The sequence below is a fragment of the Ascaphus truei genome, chromosome 19 (genome assembly GCF_040206685.1).
Source record: "Ascaphus truei isolate aAscTru1 chromosome 19, aAscTru1.hap1, whole genome shotgun sequence".
In the NCBI taxonomy this organism is placed as follows: Eukaryota; Metazoa; Chordata; class Amphibia; order Anura; family Ascaphidae; genus Ascaphus; species Ascaphus truei.
Window position 1 is genome coordinate 3527338 of NC_134501.1, and position 20038 is coordinate 3547375.

The following is a 20038-nucleotide window of genomic DNA, read 5'->3' on the forward strand; positions in this document are numbered from 1 at the left end:
CTCCTCACACACATCCCTTCTCACTCACATGTACCAACCAAACCCTCCTCACACACAACCCTTCTCACTCACATGTACAAACCACACCCTCCTCACACACAACCCTTCTCACTCATGTACCAACCACACCCTCCTCACACACACCCCTTCTCACTCACATGTACAAACCACACCCTCCTCACACACAGCCCTTCTCACTCATGTACCAACCACACCCTCCTCACACACAACCCTTCTCACTCACACGTACCAACCACACCCTCCTCACACACAACCCTTCTCACTCACATGTACCAGCCACACCCTCCTCACACGCATACACCCACCATACTCACCCCCTTAAGAGACACTCACACTTCATACTCACTCTTCTCCACACTCCAGATGCACCCCCCCTGTCATAGAGCACACTCGCGCTTTTTCTCACACCACCCCCCTCCCCCCCTTCTCACATGGCAGACACGTCACAATCACAGTGGTGAGGCTGCGATCGGGAAGCGCCAGCTGAGGTAGAGAATCTCAGCATTCTGTTTATGACGCACAGCGCTTTCCCCGTGATCCGCGGCACCTTGGTTGATAAACTCCGACCTGGAGAAATCCCAACCGAAGTCCATTTTAATTAAAGGACGTCCCAAAAAAGTGAGCTCATTTTTAGCCAAAATACAAATATGTGTGTCCCATGAAGACCTGGTTCCTGAATACACCTCACTATTGCAAAAAATAAGTAAAGTAAAATGATTTAAGTCAAGTTCCTTAAGTTAAGGAATGATCACATTTTATGCCATTTAGTCTGAATTTAGATGGCGAATATCCATCCAGGTTTAGCAAATGAGGATCTGCGAGTTTAAGTTTTTTTTAAGGTTTCAGCACAGGTGGCTCAATCAGTCCCTGTTTTAGCACAAGGGAGCTCAATCAGAGGCCCAGTCTTCAACTGAGCCACTGATAGCCACCTGTGCTGAAGCAGGGATGTCCTGAAAACCTGACCTGTTGATGACCGTTGAAGACTGGAGTTGGTCACCCCTGTTTTTAGTGTATCTGAAATGTAAACCTACGATGCTTTTATTTTCACGTGTCTCCTTGTAATCCATAGTAATGGGAAGGTAAACACAGGCGTAATTATGTTTCAGGGTATCAAGTTCAATTGATAAATGAATCTTGCAAATATTAAGAAACGGATCTTAGACACACAGTGAAAACATTGCACCGAGCTCTGCAACCTGACACACAAAGGCAGACATGCAGCGATCTATTCTTCTCTTCCATCCGAGGCTCTTTATTCACAGTCATCAGAGGAAAACACTCCTTTTTAAGAGGCTTATAGTCCCGAATATCTAAAAGCCTGCATCTTCGGGCCACCCACTTCTCTTCATGTAAGTCTAGTGGCTTTGTTGATTTCTGATAAGCTTGATTTTGATAAGTCACATATCCGGATTTGCTTACCAGATCTATACATCTATATATAGTGATATGAAAAAAAGTCATTTTAATTGACAATATTTGGGAAACTTCTTGAGAAAACAGTCATTTTAAGCAGATGGAGAAATACTAGCTCCCAGTTCTGCTTTCTTTCCGGTGCTACCGTGAATTTGGTGCATAACCTCTCCAACTGCTGGAGAATCATTAAAAGCTTGAAACCAAACTGATTCTGCAATTCTTATGATTGGCACAAAAAGTGCCTGGGCGTGGCCGCCCCTTCCCAGCAGCGGGAGGGAAGGAGTTACAGTGAATGGGGTACAGTAATGCAATAAGTATTTACTGTATACAAACACGAGAGTGATGTCCTTTTGTGCTGTATCTATTTATAAAATATGTCTGAGGCAGATTACAAAGGTTTGTTCCATATTTATATTATTTATTGCAGCAAATCCCATGAATGTAAACATCTCTGCTACATACTGTGGGTGCAGTGCCACTGCTTGTGCCTGTCCCTATATTCCCCATGAAGCTGGTTCTCCATCCCTTACAATTCCTCCCTGCCAGAGATGTGCAGTGCTGCTGCTGCTGCTGCTGCTGCAGCTGCTGCTGCTTCTGGCACTGAAGTGGTTAAATTCATTAAAATAAAATCTCCCATTAAGGAAGCCAGCAATGACATTGCCATCTGGTCTCCCCAGTTAATTTTTTTGGCCTTTGAAACCATACGACCATGGCTGTTCCAGGATTAACATAAGCTAGGGGTGCGCAAACTGGGGGGCGTGAGATTTTCTGGGGGGCTGTGGCAGTTGCAGAGGCCCGCGCTCTCACCCAAGGCATTTAAATTAAATGCCAGGGGACCTCGAGAGACATCTATAACACACTTACCTGCCAGCGACGCGTCGTCATGGTAACCCGGCCTCAAATGACGCTGCGGGGTCACGTGATGGCAACGTGACGTCACATGACCCCACGCGTCATTTGACGCCAGGGCCGAGCAGGGGGAGTGGAGGGGGCGCGCCGCAGAGGAGAGCAGGCAGGGGTGCGCACGGGGAAACGTTTGTGCACCCCTGGCATAAGCAATGTAACGTTTTGGAAGGGTTTCTGCAAACGGTATAGGGTGACGTGCCCGTCTGCCCGAGTGTCACACAGAGTGTGCCCCTGGGTACAAGGCCTGGATGGCGAAACTTTTGATCTTTTATGTTCGCTGTCATTTGGGAATTTATTATTTAGGCGCAATGAAATGTTGTTGACACCCTATACCGCAGGGGTGGCCAACCGAAGACAGAGCCACTGATTGAGCCACCTGTGCTGAACCAGGGATATTCTGAAAACCTGACCTGTTGGTAGCTCTTGAGAACTGAAATGGGCTACGCCTGCTATACAGAGTTAAAGAACCGCTCACAGTGGTATAACTAAATATAATCACCAATCACTCAGGCCCTGAGGATATCGGGGAGGGGGCATTGTACAGATCCCGATGAACAGCAGAGAAAGTATATGGGATAAGAGAGTCCCCGCGTTCTGTTTTTGATGCACTCAAGCGAATAATTAAATGAATAATACCACTTGACTTTTAATAGCCTTTTTTTTCTTTATCATTATTTCCTTTTGCCTGTATATATATATATATTTTTTAAAACATTATTAAAAGCCAAGCTTTATTTTTAATTTGATTAATCACTTGAAAAACAGAAGACTGGGATTTTCCACATCCCATATATATTCTCTACAATAAAGTTTTTAACATAGCGGCAGAAGCCGTTCACTGTACACTTAAGAAAGTATCCACTTGTCTGCTCAGGACTCTTGACCGTTGTGTCCAGTATTTTTGGAGAAACCACTGAAGCTAAAAACTCCCACTACACCAATAGTCCAAATGATATCCCGCTCATTAACGTTTAATAACTTGTTTGTAATTTGTTTTTGAAGCACAAAGTATAGTCGTGCCATCGAGCTGGAAACAATACTTTTTAATAAAATGGCACCAATAAAGATTGAACATAACATGGACCGGATTTATCAGCGGGAAAACATTGACCGGTGCCAACTTAAATTTGGTATATGCCTCTAAAAAAATAATTAGAAGTTTTGGAATATAATAAAGTCCCCACATCAAGGACTATGGGCAGAAGAAAAAATCAAACGCCAGATTGCGGTAAAGGAAATTCGACGTATGACGCTATCTAGTCCTTTTTACAAGTTATGACTTTTTGGGGGGAAACCGGCTGTAACGGAAGGGGAAGAGTGATCGCTATTGTCCCTCACCCCCACAACTTAATGCCACTTCTGCTGAAGCTGAGTCAGGGCGTACGGGAGAGGCCATTTCAACGGGATCTCAAAATGGCCAAACGTGACGGGTTTTTCACCATGACTCAGTTCTTCACGTATTAGGATATGGTGCTGCTAGTGCATCGAACACGACCGAACTACACCAGCACAACAAGGGCCGCCAACAGGTCAGGTTTTCAGGATATCCCTGCTTCAGCACAGGTGGCTCAATCAGTGGCCCAGTCAAAGAAGCTGAAGCAGGGACTGATTAAGACACCTGTGCTGAAGCAGGGATGTCCTGACAACTTGACCTGTTGGCGGCCCTCGAAGACCGCAGTTGCTCACCCCTGATATAAACTGACTTGCCCAAGACTTGTCTTGCAACCGCATCAACCAGAATGTCTCACTTCAGAGGACAGCGTGTCATCCCTAAGACCCCTTTTCCTGAGCTAGTTTTTGTTCAGTTTCCAGCTGTGTCAATATTGATAAGATAACAATAGAAGCCTTTCCTAACACAAACGGCCCAAATAGCTCAACGAATAACTGTTTCGTTGCTAGATGAATTAAAGCCCGAATGTTCACAAGGCATAGAATTGAATGCATGTGTGTATATTAATATTTTTGTTATTTATATAGCATCAACCGTGCATACAGCGCATTATAAATCAAGACATCTGATAATAATTGATAATAACTATTGCTCTTTAGTAACTCGAACCCTGCAGAAACATAAATATGTTTTCTTATCATTATTTGTTTTTCTGGTTAAAATTCACGGCATTCTAATGTTATACAGTATGGTATAACTTGAAAAAAGATTTTTTTTTTTAATACAATTCATTTTATTTCTGTAGAAAACACAATATGAAGAAGAACTTGTATATTGTGTATAGTGTCACCTACCACATATATTTAACAAGGACTTGATTGCTTTTACAGTTAATCTTGTGGTCTCTTTATCACGCTCACGCATGTCAAAATGAGTCTGCATACATTTGTAGTTAAACAATCCACTTCTAGAGAGGTCTTTAGCGTGGTGTAAAATTAATTGCCATTTTAAAATCCCACTTTATTTCTGCTTTACTTTTAATTGTGTAGAAACTCAGTTACATTAATTTAGCAATTAAACTGCACTTCTTTTCTATTTTGCAAAGTTTTTCATGCGTATTCCATCCAAAACCTGAACGAATTGTAATTTAAGAAACATTTTGGTAACCAATATTCAGTTATTTATAATGCTAATTCCCGTCAGAGCGGCGCGGGACCAGTGGGCGGTCTGTATTCCCTGCAGATTGCTTTAAACTGTACCTGTTAACATTTCGAACTTTTTGGGTATGTTGGATATCAGGAGAGGATAAAAAGGATGATCTCCCGCAGCTGCCTCTTTTCTTGTGTAGTTCAGTTCACTATTAAGATACCGTATGCTGCTTAAAATAATGACTAAAAAGATGAAATTATCTCCGCGAAATAACAATCACAGGAATTGACAGCCTTGTGATAGAGCGAGCACACGAGATAGACAGGCAGAGTATTGCCCGGCGTTCTCTCCTGATGTATGAACAGCTTCTGACGTGCTTACGTGATGTTAGAAGTGAACGTCTCTTTGTTGCAGATATGGGGGAAGAAGCTGGAAGATCAGTAGGAGGGCAGCAGCCAGCTATGCTGAGAGATAGAAACCTTGGCTCTGCCATGAAGGACTGTCCTTACTGTGGAAAAACTTTTAGGACATCACACCACTTAAAGGTGCATTTAAGGATACATACAGGTAAGACCTAGCCACGCTCAGGCCATAGAAAGTAGGAACTGCCCCCCCCCCCACGAAAACCCCTGTGGTTTTACAATTTAGACACAGAGGGGGATTATCTATCATACTCCTGTGAATTGTCACCAGGAATACACTATGTACTATTCATATATATAAATATATATATTGTCTTAAACAGGGATTGGGAAGTCTAGTCCTCAAGAGCCACCAACAGGTCAGGTGTTAAGGGTATCCCTGCTTCAGCACAGGTGGCTCAATCAGTGGCTCAGTTGAAGACTGAGCCTCTAAGCCACCTTTGCTGAAGCAGGGACTTCTTGAGCCACCTGTGCTGAAGCAGGGATACCCTTAAAATCTGACCTGTTGGTAGTCCTTGAGGACAGGACCTGCCCAACCCTGGTCTTTGTTAGCCAAGTTCTTTATCTTTGACTCAAATCCACAGATTCAGTTAAGATTTGTACTGGATAGTATGAAAAAGTGTTTGATGTACGTACAAAGTACGGTACATTTCATTATCATGTGAGTGTTATGGATCTCTGTCTAACTCCTATTTACCTCTGTAAACTCTCCAGGAGCCACAAGAATGGGGTAAAAAAAAGGACAGCAAAAAGGACAGCATATCTTGGTGCATTGACTCCGATAGGTGCATGTTCAAAAGGCATCTCTAGTGGGGGGGGTATTCAATAAAGCGTGCTAGTGCTGATAATGGCACTGTTGCACTGAAACGTCCATTGAGATCCCCTATATGTACCTCAATGGGAAATCCCCTATATGAACCTCAATGGGAGATCCCTTATATGTACTTCAATGGGAGATCCACTATATGAACCTCAATGGGAGATCCCCTAAATGTACCTCAATGGGAGATCCCCTATATGAACCTCAATGGGATATCCCTTATATGTACCTCAATGGGAGATCCCCTACATGTACCTCAATGGGAGATCCCTTATATGTACTTCAATGGGAGATCCCTTATATGTACTTCAATGGCAGTTCCCCTATAAGTACCTCAATGTGATTTTACCCCTATCGGCATTATCAAAGTTCAATAATGAACCCCCTTAGGCCCGGATCGACAATGCTCAGTTCTTGACATAACTTCAGTTACCGTCTCGTTAAGTGCTAACGGGGATCTTCAAAGCTCAGTAACGATGGGCTAAGTGCTGCTTTCAGCCGTAACGAGCCCGTGCGTTACTATAACGGACGTTAGTGCTAATGATATGTAAAAGAGGCGTTCCCTGTTACAGCGCCGATCCCCAGAGCGCCGGTATAGTTACCGCAGGGATGTAACGTGAGGTCAGAGCTAAACTTAGCGTTATTCCCACCCAGACCCAGACATAGGGCTGTTAGAGGGTCTGGGTATGTGTAAGACCCCAGTAAGGTCTGATTTAACTATCATATTGTTATTTACAGGGATCGTCCCCTCTCCTATCTTCTATTTTTTAAGTTTAATTAAACACGTATTCAGGTCTGTGTGGGAGTAACGCGCCTTTGGGTAAGACTGGCTTAAACTCCATGTTTTTTGAAGCGAACGCAAGGCATTGGTAACTTAGCGGATACTGTTTTTGCATATATTTAGCTCTGTGGATTTTCGTTAACCTCTGGAAACAGTTAATATCCGTTACTGATTTTGATAAAATGGCATTATGACCTAACAGAACTTTGTGGACATGAGCCTTACAGTTTATTTTAGGGCAAAATCGAACTTGATGCATAATCCCACATTCTAGGCTCCTTGAGCAAAACGCGCGAGAAAGAAATAACCTGAAATAATATCAATACTTACCCTTTTGATGCAAATATTGGAAAAATGCTATGATGGCAAAGACAAGCTAACAGATCTAGCTGTCCTTACTATTTTCGGCGCCGCGACCGAAACCCTGGAAAACGCGGTGCTGTGGGAGGTGGCTGCGGTGACGCCGCTGCGAGCGGTCCAATCCTTTCAATGGGATCCCTTGCATTGTTAATCCTCCCGGGCCGCAATCGACGCGGTCACGGGACAGCACGCGATCGCGACACCGTAAACAGTAAGGGCGGCTACATCTATAATCCAATTATTATTCATAGAGTTGTAATATAATGAAAACACATGGCCTGGCGCATTACTGTTAGCGCACTTCTGGAAACTCTCGCTGTGAGTCTCGGCGGTTTGCAGCGTCAGCAATCTCCTATTTGTCAGTTGAGCCTCACTGCTTTGTCTACATCGTTCCATGAAAATGCTATTTTTGGGTCCCGTACCCCCAAATCTCCCTGATTTCACTCGTAGGTTTATGTCTCTGAGCAGTGCTCAGAAATATAGAAAAGTAAACCGTTTCAATCCTTCTAAAAGAGATAGAGCTTCTCAGTTTAGATTGTAATATTTTCGTATCTAACGTCATCTCAATCTCAAGAAGGTGTTCGTCCGAAGAAAAAAAACATTCTGGTCAATGGGGTCTTCGGACAAAGGAGAACATCCCCCTGATTCTTTACTTGTTCTACATATTTTTGGGGACTCATTTGGCTAGGGTCAAGAGGTTCTCGATTGCAATGGAAGTTGCCCCGAGGCACTCACACACAATCCAGATGGTCCCCTGGCGAGATGAAAAACTGGGGTCCCCAAGATAGTGACAAATGATAGGCTTTATTAAAACATACAAAAAGTGGTGAACAGACTAGTCCTCCAAGAGGTTCTCGAGCTGTAAACTAGCAAAGATTGATTTGAGCGTCTTAAGTTTCCTACATGTCCTTTTCTTGGTTTTACATTGAGCTATTTGGAACATTTTGTGAATTATGTAAATTTCAGCTAAGCGATCAAGCAAAAAATTACAGAACCAATCAATATATTTCATTTGCAAATAGTTTTCAAACAAATAGGCCTGTTTATCCCTATCGCCTCTGGTTTTGATAGGAGGACAGGCAGAAATGAATGGTCAGCTGAGTTTATTCATCACGTTGCACACCCCAACGTGCTATCCACAGGTGCCGCATTAACCTTTCTTCAGCTCACTTTTTTCGATTATGCTCTAAAAACACATTTCCTTTATTTCTCTTGTTTCCGTCTGTAACGCTGCAGTGCTTGCTTTCTCCCCCTCCTGGCCTAATGACATCCCAAACTTTTGTTGGAAATAATTGATTGAATTTAAATTTCTTTAAAAGTTTAAGAGGTAATGTTACAGTATAAATTTCCCAGCAAACACTAAGTAGGGAAATATCCATTAGTGGAATTAACTACAGTTTCTAGGTAGCTAACAATGTGCAGTAGTATACAGTAGGGCATGGCTAATGAACACTGCAGTGGGTGATATTTCATTATACAAATTAATGCTCACATTTTAATGGGAAAGTCCCGTAATGAATCTCGGCTTCAGTGACAGCAATTAGAGACACAGATTGTCCCCTTCTGGACACGGCCCTGTTTAGCAATAAGCAGCTGTGTAAAAAGTCTTCAGGTTTACAACATATATATGCTTTGGGGGAATAAGTGTACAATTTATATTAATGTACTGAAACTTCACTGTGAAGGAACGAGCCATTTATCTCTTCCCGTATTACTTAAGTAAAGAGGTTTGGAAAGTCTAAATAAATATCAAAGGCTGTATATAAAGTAATGCCATTTCCCAGTTAGGGCAACTTCAGCCAAATAAAACCATTTGTAATATACTAAACATGCATGCAACAAACACTGGCAGTACTGTATCTGTATTCCAGTCCTTTTATCTCATCTTTAATTAGAGATTGGAAGTCACTGTGACAGTATTAAGTCCCTAAATGAACTTTATTCCGGACTGAAGGGTTGCATTGCACTTGACTTTTGATATAGACCTTATTAGGCGTCTCAATCATGTATTTTACTTTTTATGATCTGGCACTGGGGCGGCCATCTCCTGTCCTCTACGGCCACCAACAGGTCCGGTTATGCCTGCTTTGACTGAGCCATTGATTGAGCCGCCTGTGCTGAAGCAGGGATATCCTTAAAGCCTGCTGGTGGCCCTTAAGGACTGGAGTTGGCCACGCCTGAACTTGCGCGCCTGAGAAAGCCGCTTTAAGGAAGCGGTATGGTGCAGTTCAGCTTGAGAAATGGTGCGCCATGATGCTTTGTGGCAAAAATACGTTCCCATAACTAAGTGTCAGTAAGGTGTTTTCGGAGTAATAGGATAAATCACCAAACATGAAACGTGGGAGCATACAGAACAATAGGAGGACATGGCACAAGAAACCTTGAGTAGCCAACGAGGTATATTATTTTAGGAATATGATATGTAATTTTAAAGTATTATGGGCCGGATTTGGCTGTTTTAGGCTGAAAGTACCTGTAGACTTAAATGGGGATTTGGAGCTAAATACGTCCCAAACAGCTGCTTCGGCAGATATAGAGTGACCCCCTTTTTATTAGTAAAAATAAACAGAAGAGTTAGGAACATTACTCAGAAAGTCACAATACAGGATCTTCTAAAAGGGATTTCTAGGATATCTCGTAATGTGGCGAGATTCCTCCTAAACGTAATACATGGTAGGGAGGGTGGTACAGGGCTGGCTCTATCGCTAAAGGGTCTGAACATAAGCAAGCTTAGCAAAAGCAAATCATGGGATTCATCTGATGTGTTCAGTACCCTGATTGTATATAGGGGGGCCAGGTGACTTTTCCAAAAACACTGAACACAATGGTGAAAGGTGCGACGCGCGAGAATCGCTGGTGGAGAAGAATGTTATTTATAAATTATCCGACTGCTACATCATTTTTCAAAATTTCACTCCAAGTATTCACCAATTTGCACCAATTTATATTCTGTTTCGTAAAAAAATCTGGGTAGGAGACTTGGGAGAGAGGGAGTGGGAGTGGGTGGGAGGGAGTGTTATTAGTGTTTGGGTGGCAGGGAGCGGGTGGGAGGGAGTGTTTGGGTGGGAGGGAGCGGGTGGGAGGGAGTGTTTGGGTGGGAGGGAGCGGGTGGGAGGGAGTTAGTGGGTTAGTTGGTTGGTTATGGAGTTGGTGGGATGGGTGGGTGGGTGGGATGTAGTTGGTGGGTAGGAGGGAGTGGCGTTTGTGGGGGGGGGAGGGTGTCTGTGCCCTCCCTAGGATTTGTTTTAGGAAATAGAATATGAAATGGTGCAAATTGGTGCATGTTTGGAGTGAAATTTAGAACAAATTACGTAATGGTCAGATCATTTATAAATAATTGACCTGCAGTCACACTGTACATGGCGAGCAATACTGATCTTACTGCTCCTCCCACACATTCCAAGATTGTTGCACCCTTCCTCATCCTCTCACCCCCTCCCCTCCTCCTTTCTCACACCCTCCCCTCCTCTCTCACCCCCTCCTCCCTCACCTCCCCTCCTCTCCTTTCCCCCCCTGCCCCTCTCTCACCCCCCTCCTCCTCTGCCAACCCACTCCCCTCATCCTCTCTCTCCTCCCCTCCTCTCTCACCCCCCTGCGCAAACTTGGGGGGGTGACATTTTCTGGGGGAAAGGGCGGGTGCGGCGCATACAGAGGCCAAGCGTGAAGTCACTGTATGTCCCTTACCTTCTCTCTGGTGGCTTCTGGCGATGAGTCGCCATGACAACGCCGAGTCAAATGACAAGGCTGGGTCAAATGGCAACGCAACGTCACATGACGTTGTGACGTCAAATTACGCAACCGATGCCGGTGGAAAGGTAAGGGGAGGGCATGAGCGGGGAGGGGGGGGGGGAGAGCAGGCATTGGGGCTCAAACAAAAAAGTTAGCACATCCCAGGTATAGAAACCCTGAGCAGGAAATGTTTAGGTATATATAATAATAATTATTATTATTATATAAATGTGCAAAACTCAGAGTTTTTATCACCACTGATAAAAAGTTTCTAAAGATGTTTAAAATGAAGCCACTATTAAAGACGCCCCGCTTCCAGAGATACGTACCTCCATACGGGAGTGCCGGCACTAGCTCTGGCTGGGCAGTGTGGGGTTCTCGTAATGGCGGCTTAAATGTCCTGCATCACATGACCAACAGGACGCCATCATTTCATCCCTTGCGGCTTCCTGTTGGCCGCGTGACTGGGAGATTTAAACAGCCCAGAGATACCGGCAGCACTGATGGAGGAAAGTATCGGGGAGCCAGGGGGTCCCCAGAGCTGAAATTAATGGGGTTCTGCTTCGGAGACCCCCTGCGTCAATCCTCTGACTTTTTTTTAAACGCATAGCTTGGACGGCTCCTTTAGGAACATGTGAGATAAGTATTCACCTCATAGGTGAGAGACATGGGGGGCTGTTGAACGAGCCAGGTTAAGTTACTTGTGCGTGTGGGTTGGTGCACGGCCTGCAGTGCATGAAATGTATGCATCAGGCTAATGACTTCAATCCTACTGCAGACACCATTTACCTAGCGGGAATATTCCAGTGCAAGCCCAGTGTAATGTATGTTATTTCAGCATATTATCCATCTGCCGCTTTCTGTTTGTATTTCAATTCTTTCTTCAGTTAATGGACTTATTAGGTTGTTACCGTGCGTTGTTTTTGAGATTATGATTATGATCTAATATTGCCTACACTGTTCTCTGTGACTCTACTCAGATAAAGTATATTTAAAATTGGGAAAATCTTAAAAAATCATTAAAGAAGCAAAACTTGAAAATCCTAGATGTGTTTTTAAATATATCATTTCTGTAGTATTAGATAATACCATTTGCATTTTTTTTTAAACGCAATTTTTCCATATTTTTAAACTTAATATTTAATGATTTTTTAAATGTACTGATCATCCGTTGGTTGCTACAGCAACCATTTAGAAAGTCAAATCCACTTCCTCTTTTGAAACAGGCTCTCACACACAACTTTTTGAGCCCTGCCCTTTGGCAACAAAGTATCACAAAGAGATCGGTTGCTGCGTTTTAAACAGTTGACTGTCTATTACTCTGAAAGCTGTAATAATAATGTGTACACATGCACTTAGTAGTATACTGTTACATATCAGCTGCAGAATTTCACAGACTGCAGCACAAAGATAGAAGGCGGCCATTTTGATAGGCACACAATCAGTATTTTTACAGATTTATAAAACAGTAGCACTAAACAATTGTCGGCTTAGGTAAGACTGTAGACTTGTACATTTTCACATGCTTTACATATAGAAATAATAATAAGAAAACGGGGTATATTGTATTGCTGCTTTAAACAATAGACATAAATTAGGGGGGCAAAAGTTGTTTTGGACAGTGAACTTTCACTTTTAAACAATAAATTTACAGTGATGGACAACTCCTTTCCCAGCAGTTTTATATACTGTAAAAATGAATTTGCATGAATACAAACTCTCCTAGGGATTATATGGATATGTGTTATGTGTTAATGTAATATGCTAACGTTATCTTTATCATTAAAAAGAACACTTCCACAAAATGATGGGATTCGTGTTCTGGGATTTTAAACAATGCCTAAGCCATTCTTGGTTTGTAGAAAAACAAACATTTTAGGCACATTACACATTTTATTTGTAGAGCTTGGAAATGCCATAAATACACATTTAAAGCCCTGCAAACCTTTGCAGATAATTACAATATAAAATATAGAATCTAAATATGTTTTGTATTTCTTCATTAGTGGGATTCTCTTCAGTTTTATTGACTACATTTCATTTAAACTATATGTTCTTATGCGCAGCAATAGTAATGTAACAGCATTAATATTTTAGAGAATCTGTATTTATAGATCTTTATTTGGAAACAATGCAGTAGGTCTGCAGATTTCTGAATCCATCTGGAATGGTGCCCTCTAAATAATGATAGATTACTTGTGCAGTATGCCATTTGCTAATTATATCCATGATTTACTGCAGAGCATGACTTAAATCATTCATTTCAGTCTTGCGTAACTGTGCCATAAAACTTTTTGGGCTTAAAAATGGTTTCCATGTGTATAATTTAAACAAATGTTACAGCGATTGTATACGCAGAATATCACAGCCCTTAGTTTGTTCGACTGTCTGTTCTTTTTTTTTAACCCAGAGCTCTTAATATTTGCTGAGGGTGAAACTGTTATTCTACATTTTAATAAGCACAGATTTTAATTCTACTGCATTTTTTTATTACTAGATAAAGAAAGAGATAGCTGCATTTTGCAGAAGAGTAGGCAGTTCCCGAATAATTTGAAGAACCAATTTAAGGTGTAATACTAATTTTGTAACAAAAATGTAATGTTGGTAAAACAATTGGTAGTTCAATAACATTTATTTTAAGTTGAAATGTAGAAGACATAAAAATGTTCCATATACCGTACTGTAGTCAATCTGAAAGTATTGGTAACTCTCAATATAATGTATCTTTTTTGTATTTTAGGCGAGAAGCCATATAAGTGCCCTCATTGTGACTATGCTGGCACTCAGTCCGCATCCCTGAAATACCACCTGGAACGCCACCACAGGGAGAGGCAAAATGGGTCTGGACCTCTTCCTGGGCAGCCTCAAAGTCAAGAGCACAAGGATGAAACTTCAAGTAAAAGCTCTCTCTTTATAAGACCTGATATACTGAGAGGTGCATTTAAAGGCCTCCCTGGAATGGATTTCAGAAGTGGAATGGTCTCTCAGCAGTGGCCTCCTGGAATGCTTTCTTCTGGAGATCGTCAGGGCCAATCGAGTGGTATAAGTTCTGAGTCTTCTTCAGAAGCTCTAAAGAAGTCAGAGATTTCCTCCAAAGGACCAAACTTTTCTGAATTTGGAAGAGCGTATCAAAACATTGTAGGAAATGGTGTAAACTTCCAAGGGTCTTTGCAGGCCTTTATGGACAGCTTTGTACTTAGTTCTTTAAAGAAAGAGAAGGAAATTAAAGAAAAGGCCTTACTGGACTCTCTTCCTATAAAAAAACACAGATCAGACAATTGCGAAGAAAAGATGGAAAGCAAAACCCCTAAAAAGAAAATGGAGAAATCTCAGTATGAGCCTCTAGACTTGTCTGTAAGACCAGATGCACCGTCTCTTCCAGGTTCATCTGTCACAGTCCAAGATAACATTGCCTGGCATGGTTGCTTATTTTGTTCTTTCACCACGTCGTCCATGGAACTTATGGCTCTTCATCTCCAAGCCAATCATCTAGGCAAAGCAAAGCATAAAGATAATGTCATTGGAGCCCCAGGGCACATGAAAGATCAACTAAGGGAACCGATGGCTTCTGCAAATAAACTGATGGCAGCCTCTTCTTCTGTACAACGTGGTAAGGAAATGATGGTGTCAAAAATAAGTCCACTGCATTCTTCTGATAAAATCCCACAACAGCCAAGCACTAAAGAGGCTTTAGCAGAACAGAAAAGCACCGCTTGGTCCAGCCATATGGATCCCACATTTAATAACTTTTCCACGGAATTCTATAAGCAGTTTGGGGTGTACCCTGGGACAGTTGGGGCAAATACACAAAACTCTTGTTCCAACATGGAAACCGATGCAAAATCCCAACCTGAAGATGATCTACACATTTTACAATGTGACTCTGTAAATACGGTTGCTACTGATGATCTCTCTGATGAAACCTCATCTGAAGATATGGAAACTTGTAAAGAGGATGACAATGATGATGAGGAAATTGAAACGGAGCCAGAGAACATGAACGTACCAGATGATCTGAACAAAGAAGACGATGTGGATGGCAACACAACAAATGCAGTTGCCCTGAATTCTGCAGAAGGACTTGTTTGTCCATCACAAATAACAGAGAAGCAATGGCATTCAAACCTTTCTTTATTGCATGAAACACCACAAGGTTCAATGAAGCCTGATCAAGTTCCTAGTCAAGACGTAATGGAGAAGCAGGTGAACATGCTCTCTGTATTAAGAGCTTACAGCTCAGATGGCGTGGCAGCTTTTAATGGACTTGCAAGCAACACAGCAAATAGTGGATGTATCAAGAGAGCAGACCTGTGTGGTAAGTTGGCATGAGAGACTTAACGTTTGGTTTTTTAAACACTTAGGGGCCTATTTATCAATGTTCCTGGGTTTGCAATATTGAGCAAATAGCTCATTCCATTTCTGTTTTTCTGAGACGGTGTCGCAAACAAGTTTCTTAAATTTGTCGCACATCAAGCAAAACCTAGCGATTTCAATCGCACCAAACCGGGCAGATTTTGTGCTGCAAACAAATGTAGAAAAATGACGGCCCATTGAACAGATACTGATACATCTAACTAGATTATCTGTGTCAGCTAATTCCCAACTAACTCCCTCTTTTGACACCACCAGAATCACTTACTGGTGTGAGCAGCTGTTAAATTGATACATTGGTTCTAAGAGACGCATCTGGTGCATCAATTTAGCAACAAACTGGTAATTTGTGTTACTTGATAAATAGACCCCATAACATGTATTGTGTCATCTGTTCGCCAATCTATACATTAAGAAATTATGCATAAAATCAACTATTTTTCTGAAATGTGATGTCACAATACATATTTGCAGAAAGCCTTCAGTGCAAAACACACAATTACTTACTGCATCAATATTTCAAGTAAAAATTGAATGGTAACTTGCAAACTTTTCAGTATTTCAAACTTACATTGTACAGTCTGGATTTGGAAAATGCATCCTTTAAGAATCCAGACTAGCACTTCTAGAATATTTGATTGACAGTTAGGATTCCAAAATATGTGTATAAATTCAGGATTCCAAAATATTTGTAATTGATAAAAATACAGGCAGCCTGGATGGAGTGCTTCTATAATCATTTTTGGGGTCTTGTATAGGTTTTTTTAGGCACATATGAACATTTTAACATGCAGAAGATGCAACTTCAGAAAGAGTGAAGCCTATAGCAATATTCTTTCCTAATTATCGTAATGTCTATCGGTTATTATTAATATTCTTAAAACAAGAATGATTCAATATATGTTAATAATCTGTTATGTAATCTGAGATATGTTGTTACTCTGTTGCTAATTTAAAAAAAAACTTCAGAAAAAAATTCAACATCAGTGTAAAGTTACAATTTAGATTGTCAGGCACAGTTGTTATACACCTTATATCAGGGGGGCTCAAATCCAGTCCTCAACCCCCCTCCCCCCAAACAGGTCAGGTCTTCAGGATATCCCAGCTTCAGCACAGGCAGCTCAATCAGAGGCTCAGTTTTGAGTCCGGGGATATCCTTAAAACCTGACCTGTTGGGGGCGCTTGAGGACCCCTGTCCTAGATGTGCATACGTCCTCCTTTGTATTTAGGGGGTAGCCATGTAGGATTTATGATGTGATCATTCACGTGAAAACTTTTAGAAAGGCTGCTACCATTCAAGCCCCACGGCCCTTATGTAGCTATGTTGAGCTCCAGTGGAAGGTGGAAGATGCACCCAGTGGAATTAGGGAGGAATCTAAATGCCCTGTAGTATCTCAGATAGTTTCAGTGTCACAAACGGTATTACCGCTCCATGATGTCTTGCTTCCAGCTCTTGAGGAAAACGTATACATACAGGATTGTATCTCAAGCATTTTTTTAGTATTTTTTCATATTTAGGATTTCTTCTCTCTACCCCTTTTGTATCTAAAGTCCTTTCCCACCTAAAACCTTTCTCACTCACTGCCCCCCACCTCTGGAATGTCCTTCCCCTCAATATCCGACTCGCCCACTCTATCCACCGTTAGGACCTTTGTTAAAACACACCTCTGTAACGAAGCGTATGGGTAGTACCGCCGGCTGACACTATACATCTCATATGCACTGAACATGGCCCGTTGCAGGCGTACTCATCAGAACGCCCTCCTTCTGTCTCTGTTCTCCCAACTTACCACTTAGATTGTAAGCTCTTCGGGACAGGGACTCCTTTTCCCATTGTTTTATGTCTGAAGCGCTTATTCCCATTATGTGTTATATTATTATGTCCCGCGTATTGTAAAACGCTATGTACATGGATGGCACTATATAAATAAAGATATACTGCACCGACACACTTTATTCGAGCAAATACCCGGTATGTACCTGGCAGATACCTGGAATGCGCCGCTCCTCACCTCTGACAAGCCCCGTTGCATTTGCCTTCCCAGCCTGGGTTCATGCCTGGCTGACGGGCGGCTGATCTGTTAAATGATAATGATTAGGATTTAATAGGCTGCAATGCTTCGCGTGTCTACCAGATGGCATAAATTCATGAATTGTAATGCAGTATATATATATATACTGTGCAGTATTGCAGCCAGCGGGAATAAAATGCTTCAATCCCTGCCGGAAAATAACTCAATGCACTCGGGCAGAAAACAGTCACAAACCTCAATACACCCGGGTATACCCGAATTCGTGGGACTAGCCGAGCTCGAATAAAGTGTGTCGCCAGTGTACAGTGCATCTGATTTTTGTACAGGACATATCATATTGGTAATGCTAGTATTTGTCTACATTTGCATAATTTATGGTGTAGAAAGCATTTCTTGCCTCAATTTTAGGCCATGTCAAATATGTATCTAGTTTTTTCCTTGGACCATGTGGTAATTTATTATTGCCTTGGCACAAAACTAGCCTGTTAGTACATTTCGGCAGTACCATTGTTACATACCATTGTTACATACCATTGTTACATACCATTGTTACATACCATTGTTACATACCATTGTTACATACCATTGTTACATACCATTGTTACATACCATTGTTACATACCATTGTTACATACAGAAGTTCACTATTCTGAAAGAACATTGTTACATAGTTGACTATTGATTCGCTTTCGTATAAGGCTACGGTCCCACTGCACGTGCTGGCATGCGCACCTTGCGTCCTGGCGGTGCGTGCACGGCACTTCACCGCGATCTGCGGTCTGTAGGAAGTTTGTTTAGGTGCGGGGGCGTGGCCAAAATGGGCTGGCTGGGCACGGCCATGATGGGGGGCGGGGTAATGTGCGAGATTGCGGTAGCTAAATACAAAAACACACACAAACGAGCTGCCCTTGTGAGCCTACCAGCCCCCCCCCCCCCCCCTACCAGCCCCACCCCCCCCTACCAGCCCCACCCCCCAGCTGCCAGATACAAGACAGCGGAGCAGCACTTAATGAAAACGAAGGGGAAAGGAGGCGGAGACAGAGGCTAATGTCCCGCTGATTGGCTCCCTGCCGCACCACAGAGGCTAGGGTCCCGCTGATTGGCTCCCTGCCGCGTCGCTGCACGGGATCACAACCCTGTTGTAGCCCCTGCTGGCTGATGTGTCACAGTGCGCAGTGAGCCAGGACGCGAGGCATCACCGGGGACAGCTAGGGAGGAAGTAAGGGGCTGGTGAGAGACGCGCACGCGGCCGCGAGCGCCGCCGGCTGCAGCGGGGACCTAGCCTAAGCCGACATTCCTCTGCTACAGGCGCTATGTCACAGGGCCGGCCTTAGGGTTTGTGGCGCCCAAGGCAGCACGCTGGCAGCGGGGGCCCCCTGTAAAGAAAAGTTAGGGGGTCTTACATTGACGAGCAGCCCTCCTCCGGCAGCATCGTGATGTCATGACATCGTGTTGCCATGGCAACGCGATGCTACAGGAGACAGCCCGCACCGGAAAAGGTAAGTCGCGAAAAACACACACATTCACTGACCCCCACACATACTGACACACACACATCCCCCACACATACTGACACACACACATCCCCCACACATACTGACACACACACATCCCCCACACATACTGACACACACACATCCCCCACACATACTGACACACACACATCCCCCACACATACTGACACACACACATCCCCCACACATACTGACACACACACATCCCCCACACATACTGACACACACACATCCCCCACACATACTGACACACACACATCCCCCACACATACTGACACACACACATCCCCCACACATACTGACACACACACACACATCCCCCACACATACTGACACACACACATCCCCCACACATACTGACACACACACACACATCCCCCACACATACTGACACACACACATCCCCCACACATACTGACACACACACATCCCCCACACATACTGACACACACACATCCCCCACACATACTGACACACACACATCCCCCACACATACTGACACACACATCCCCCACACATACTGACACACACACATCCCCCACACATACTGACACACACACATCCCCCACACATACTGACACACACACATCCCCCACACATACTGACACACACACATCCCCCACACATACTGACACACACATCCCCCACACATACTGACACACACATCCCCCACACATACTGACACACACACATCCCCCACACACACTGACACACACACATCCCCCACACATACTGACACACACATCCCCCACACATACTGACACACACACATCCCCTACACATACTGACACACACACATCCCCCACACATAAGTTGGAAGAGGGGGGAGTTGGAGGAGGGGAGCTGGAGGAGATGGGGCAATTGGAAGAGGGGGGAGCTGGAGGAGGAGGGGATCTGGAGGAGGGGGCAGTTGGAGGAGGGGGGAGCTGAGGAGGGGGGGTGCTGGAGGAGGGGGCAGTTGGAAGAGGGGGGAGCTGGAGGAGGGGGGGGGGCAGTTGGAGGAGGGGGGGGGGCAGTTGGAGGAGGGGGGGCTGGAGGAGGGCGGGGGCTGGAAGAGGGGGCAGTTGGAGGAGGGGGGGGGCTGGAGGAGGGGGAGGGCTGGAGGAGGGGGGGGGCTGGAGGAGGGGGT

The 20038-nt window shown here is 43.6% G+C and overlaps 1 protein-coding gene across 7 annotated transcripts in view; it reads left to right on the forward strand.

Moving 5' to 3' along the window:
- Nucleotides 1-20038, forward strand: part of ZNF536 (zinc finger protein 536) — a 422190-nt gene that overhangs the window by 269557 nt on the left and 132595 nt on the right. For 6 of the 7 annotated variants that reach the window (XM_075576319.1, XM_075576320.1, XM_075576318.1 and 3 more), the window contains 2 exons: nucleotides 5294-5446; nucleotides 13732-15306. In XM_075576319.1, coding sequence (XP_075432434.1) covers nucleotides 5294-5446; nucleotides 13732-15306 — 1728 coding nt within the window. The remainder of the gene's footprint in view (nucleotides 1-5293; nucleotides 5447-13731; nucleotides 15307-20038) is intronic. The other variant, XM_075576322.1, reaches the window with a different exon arrangement.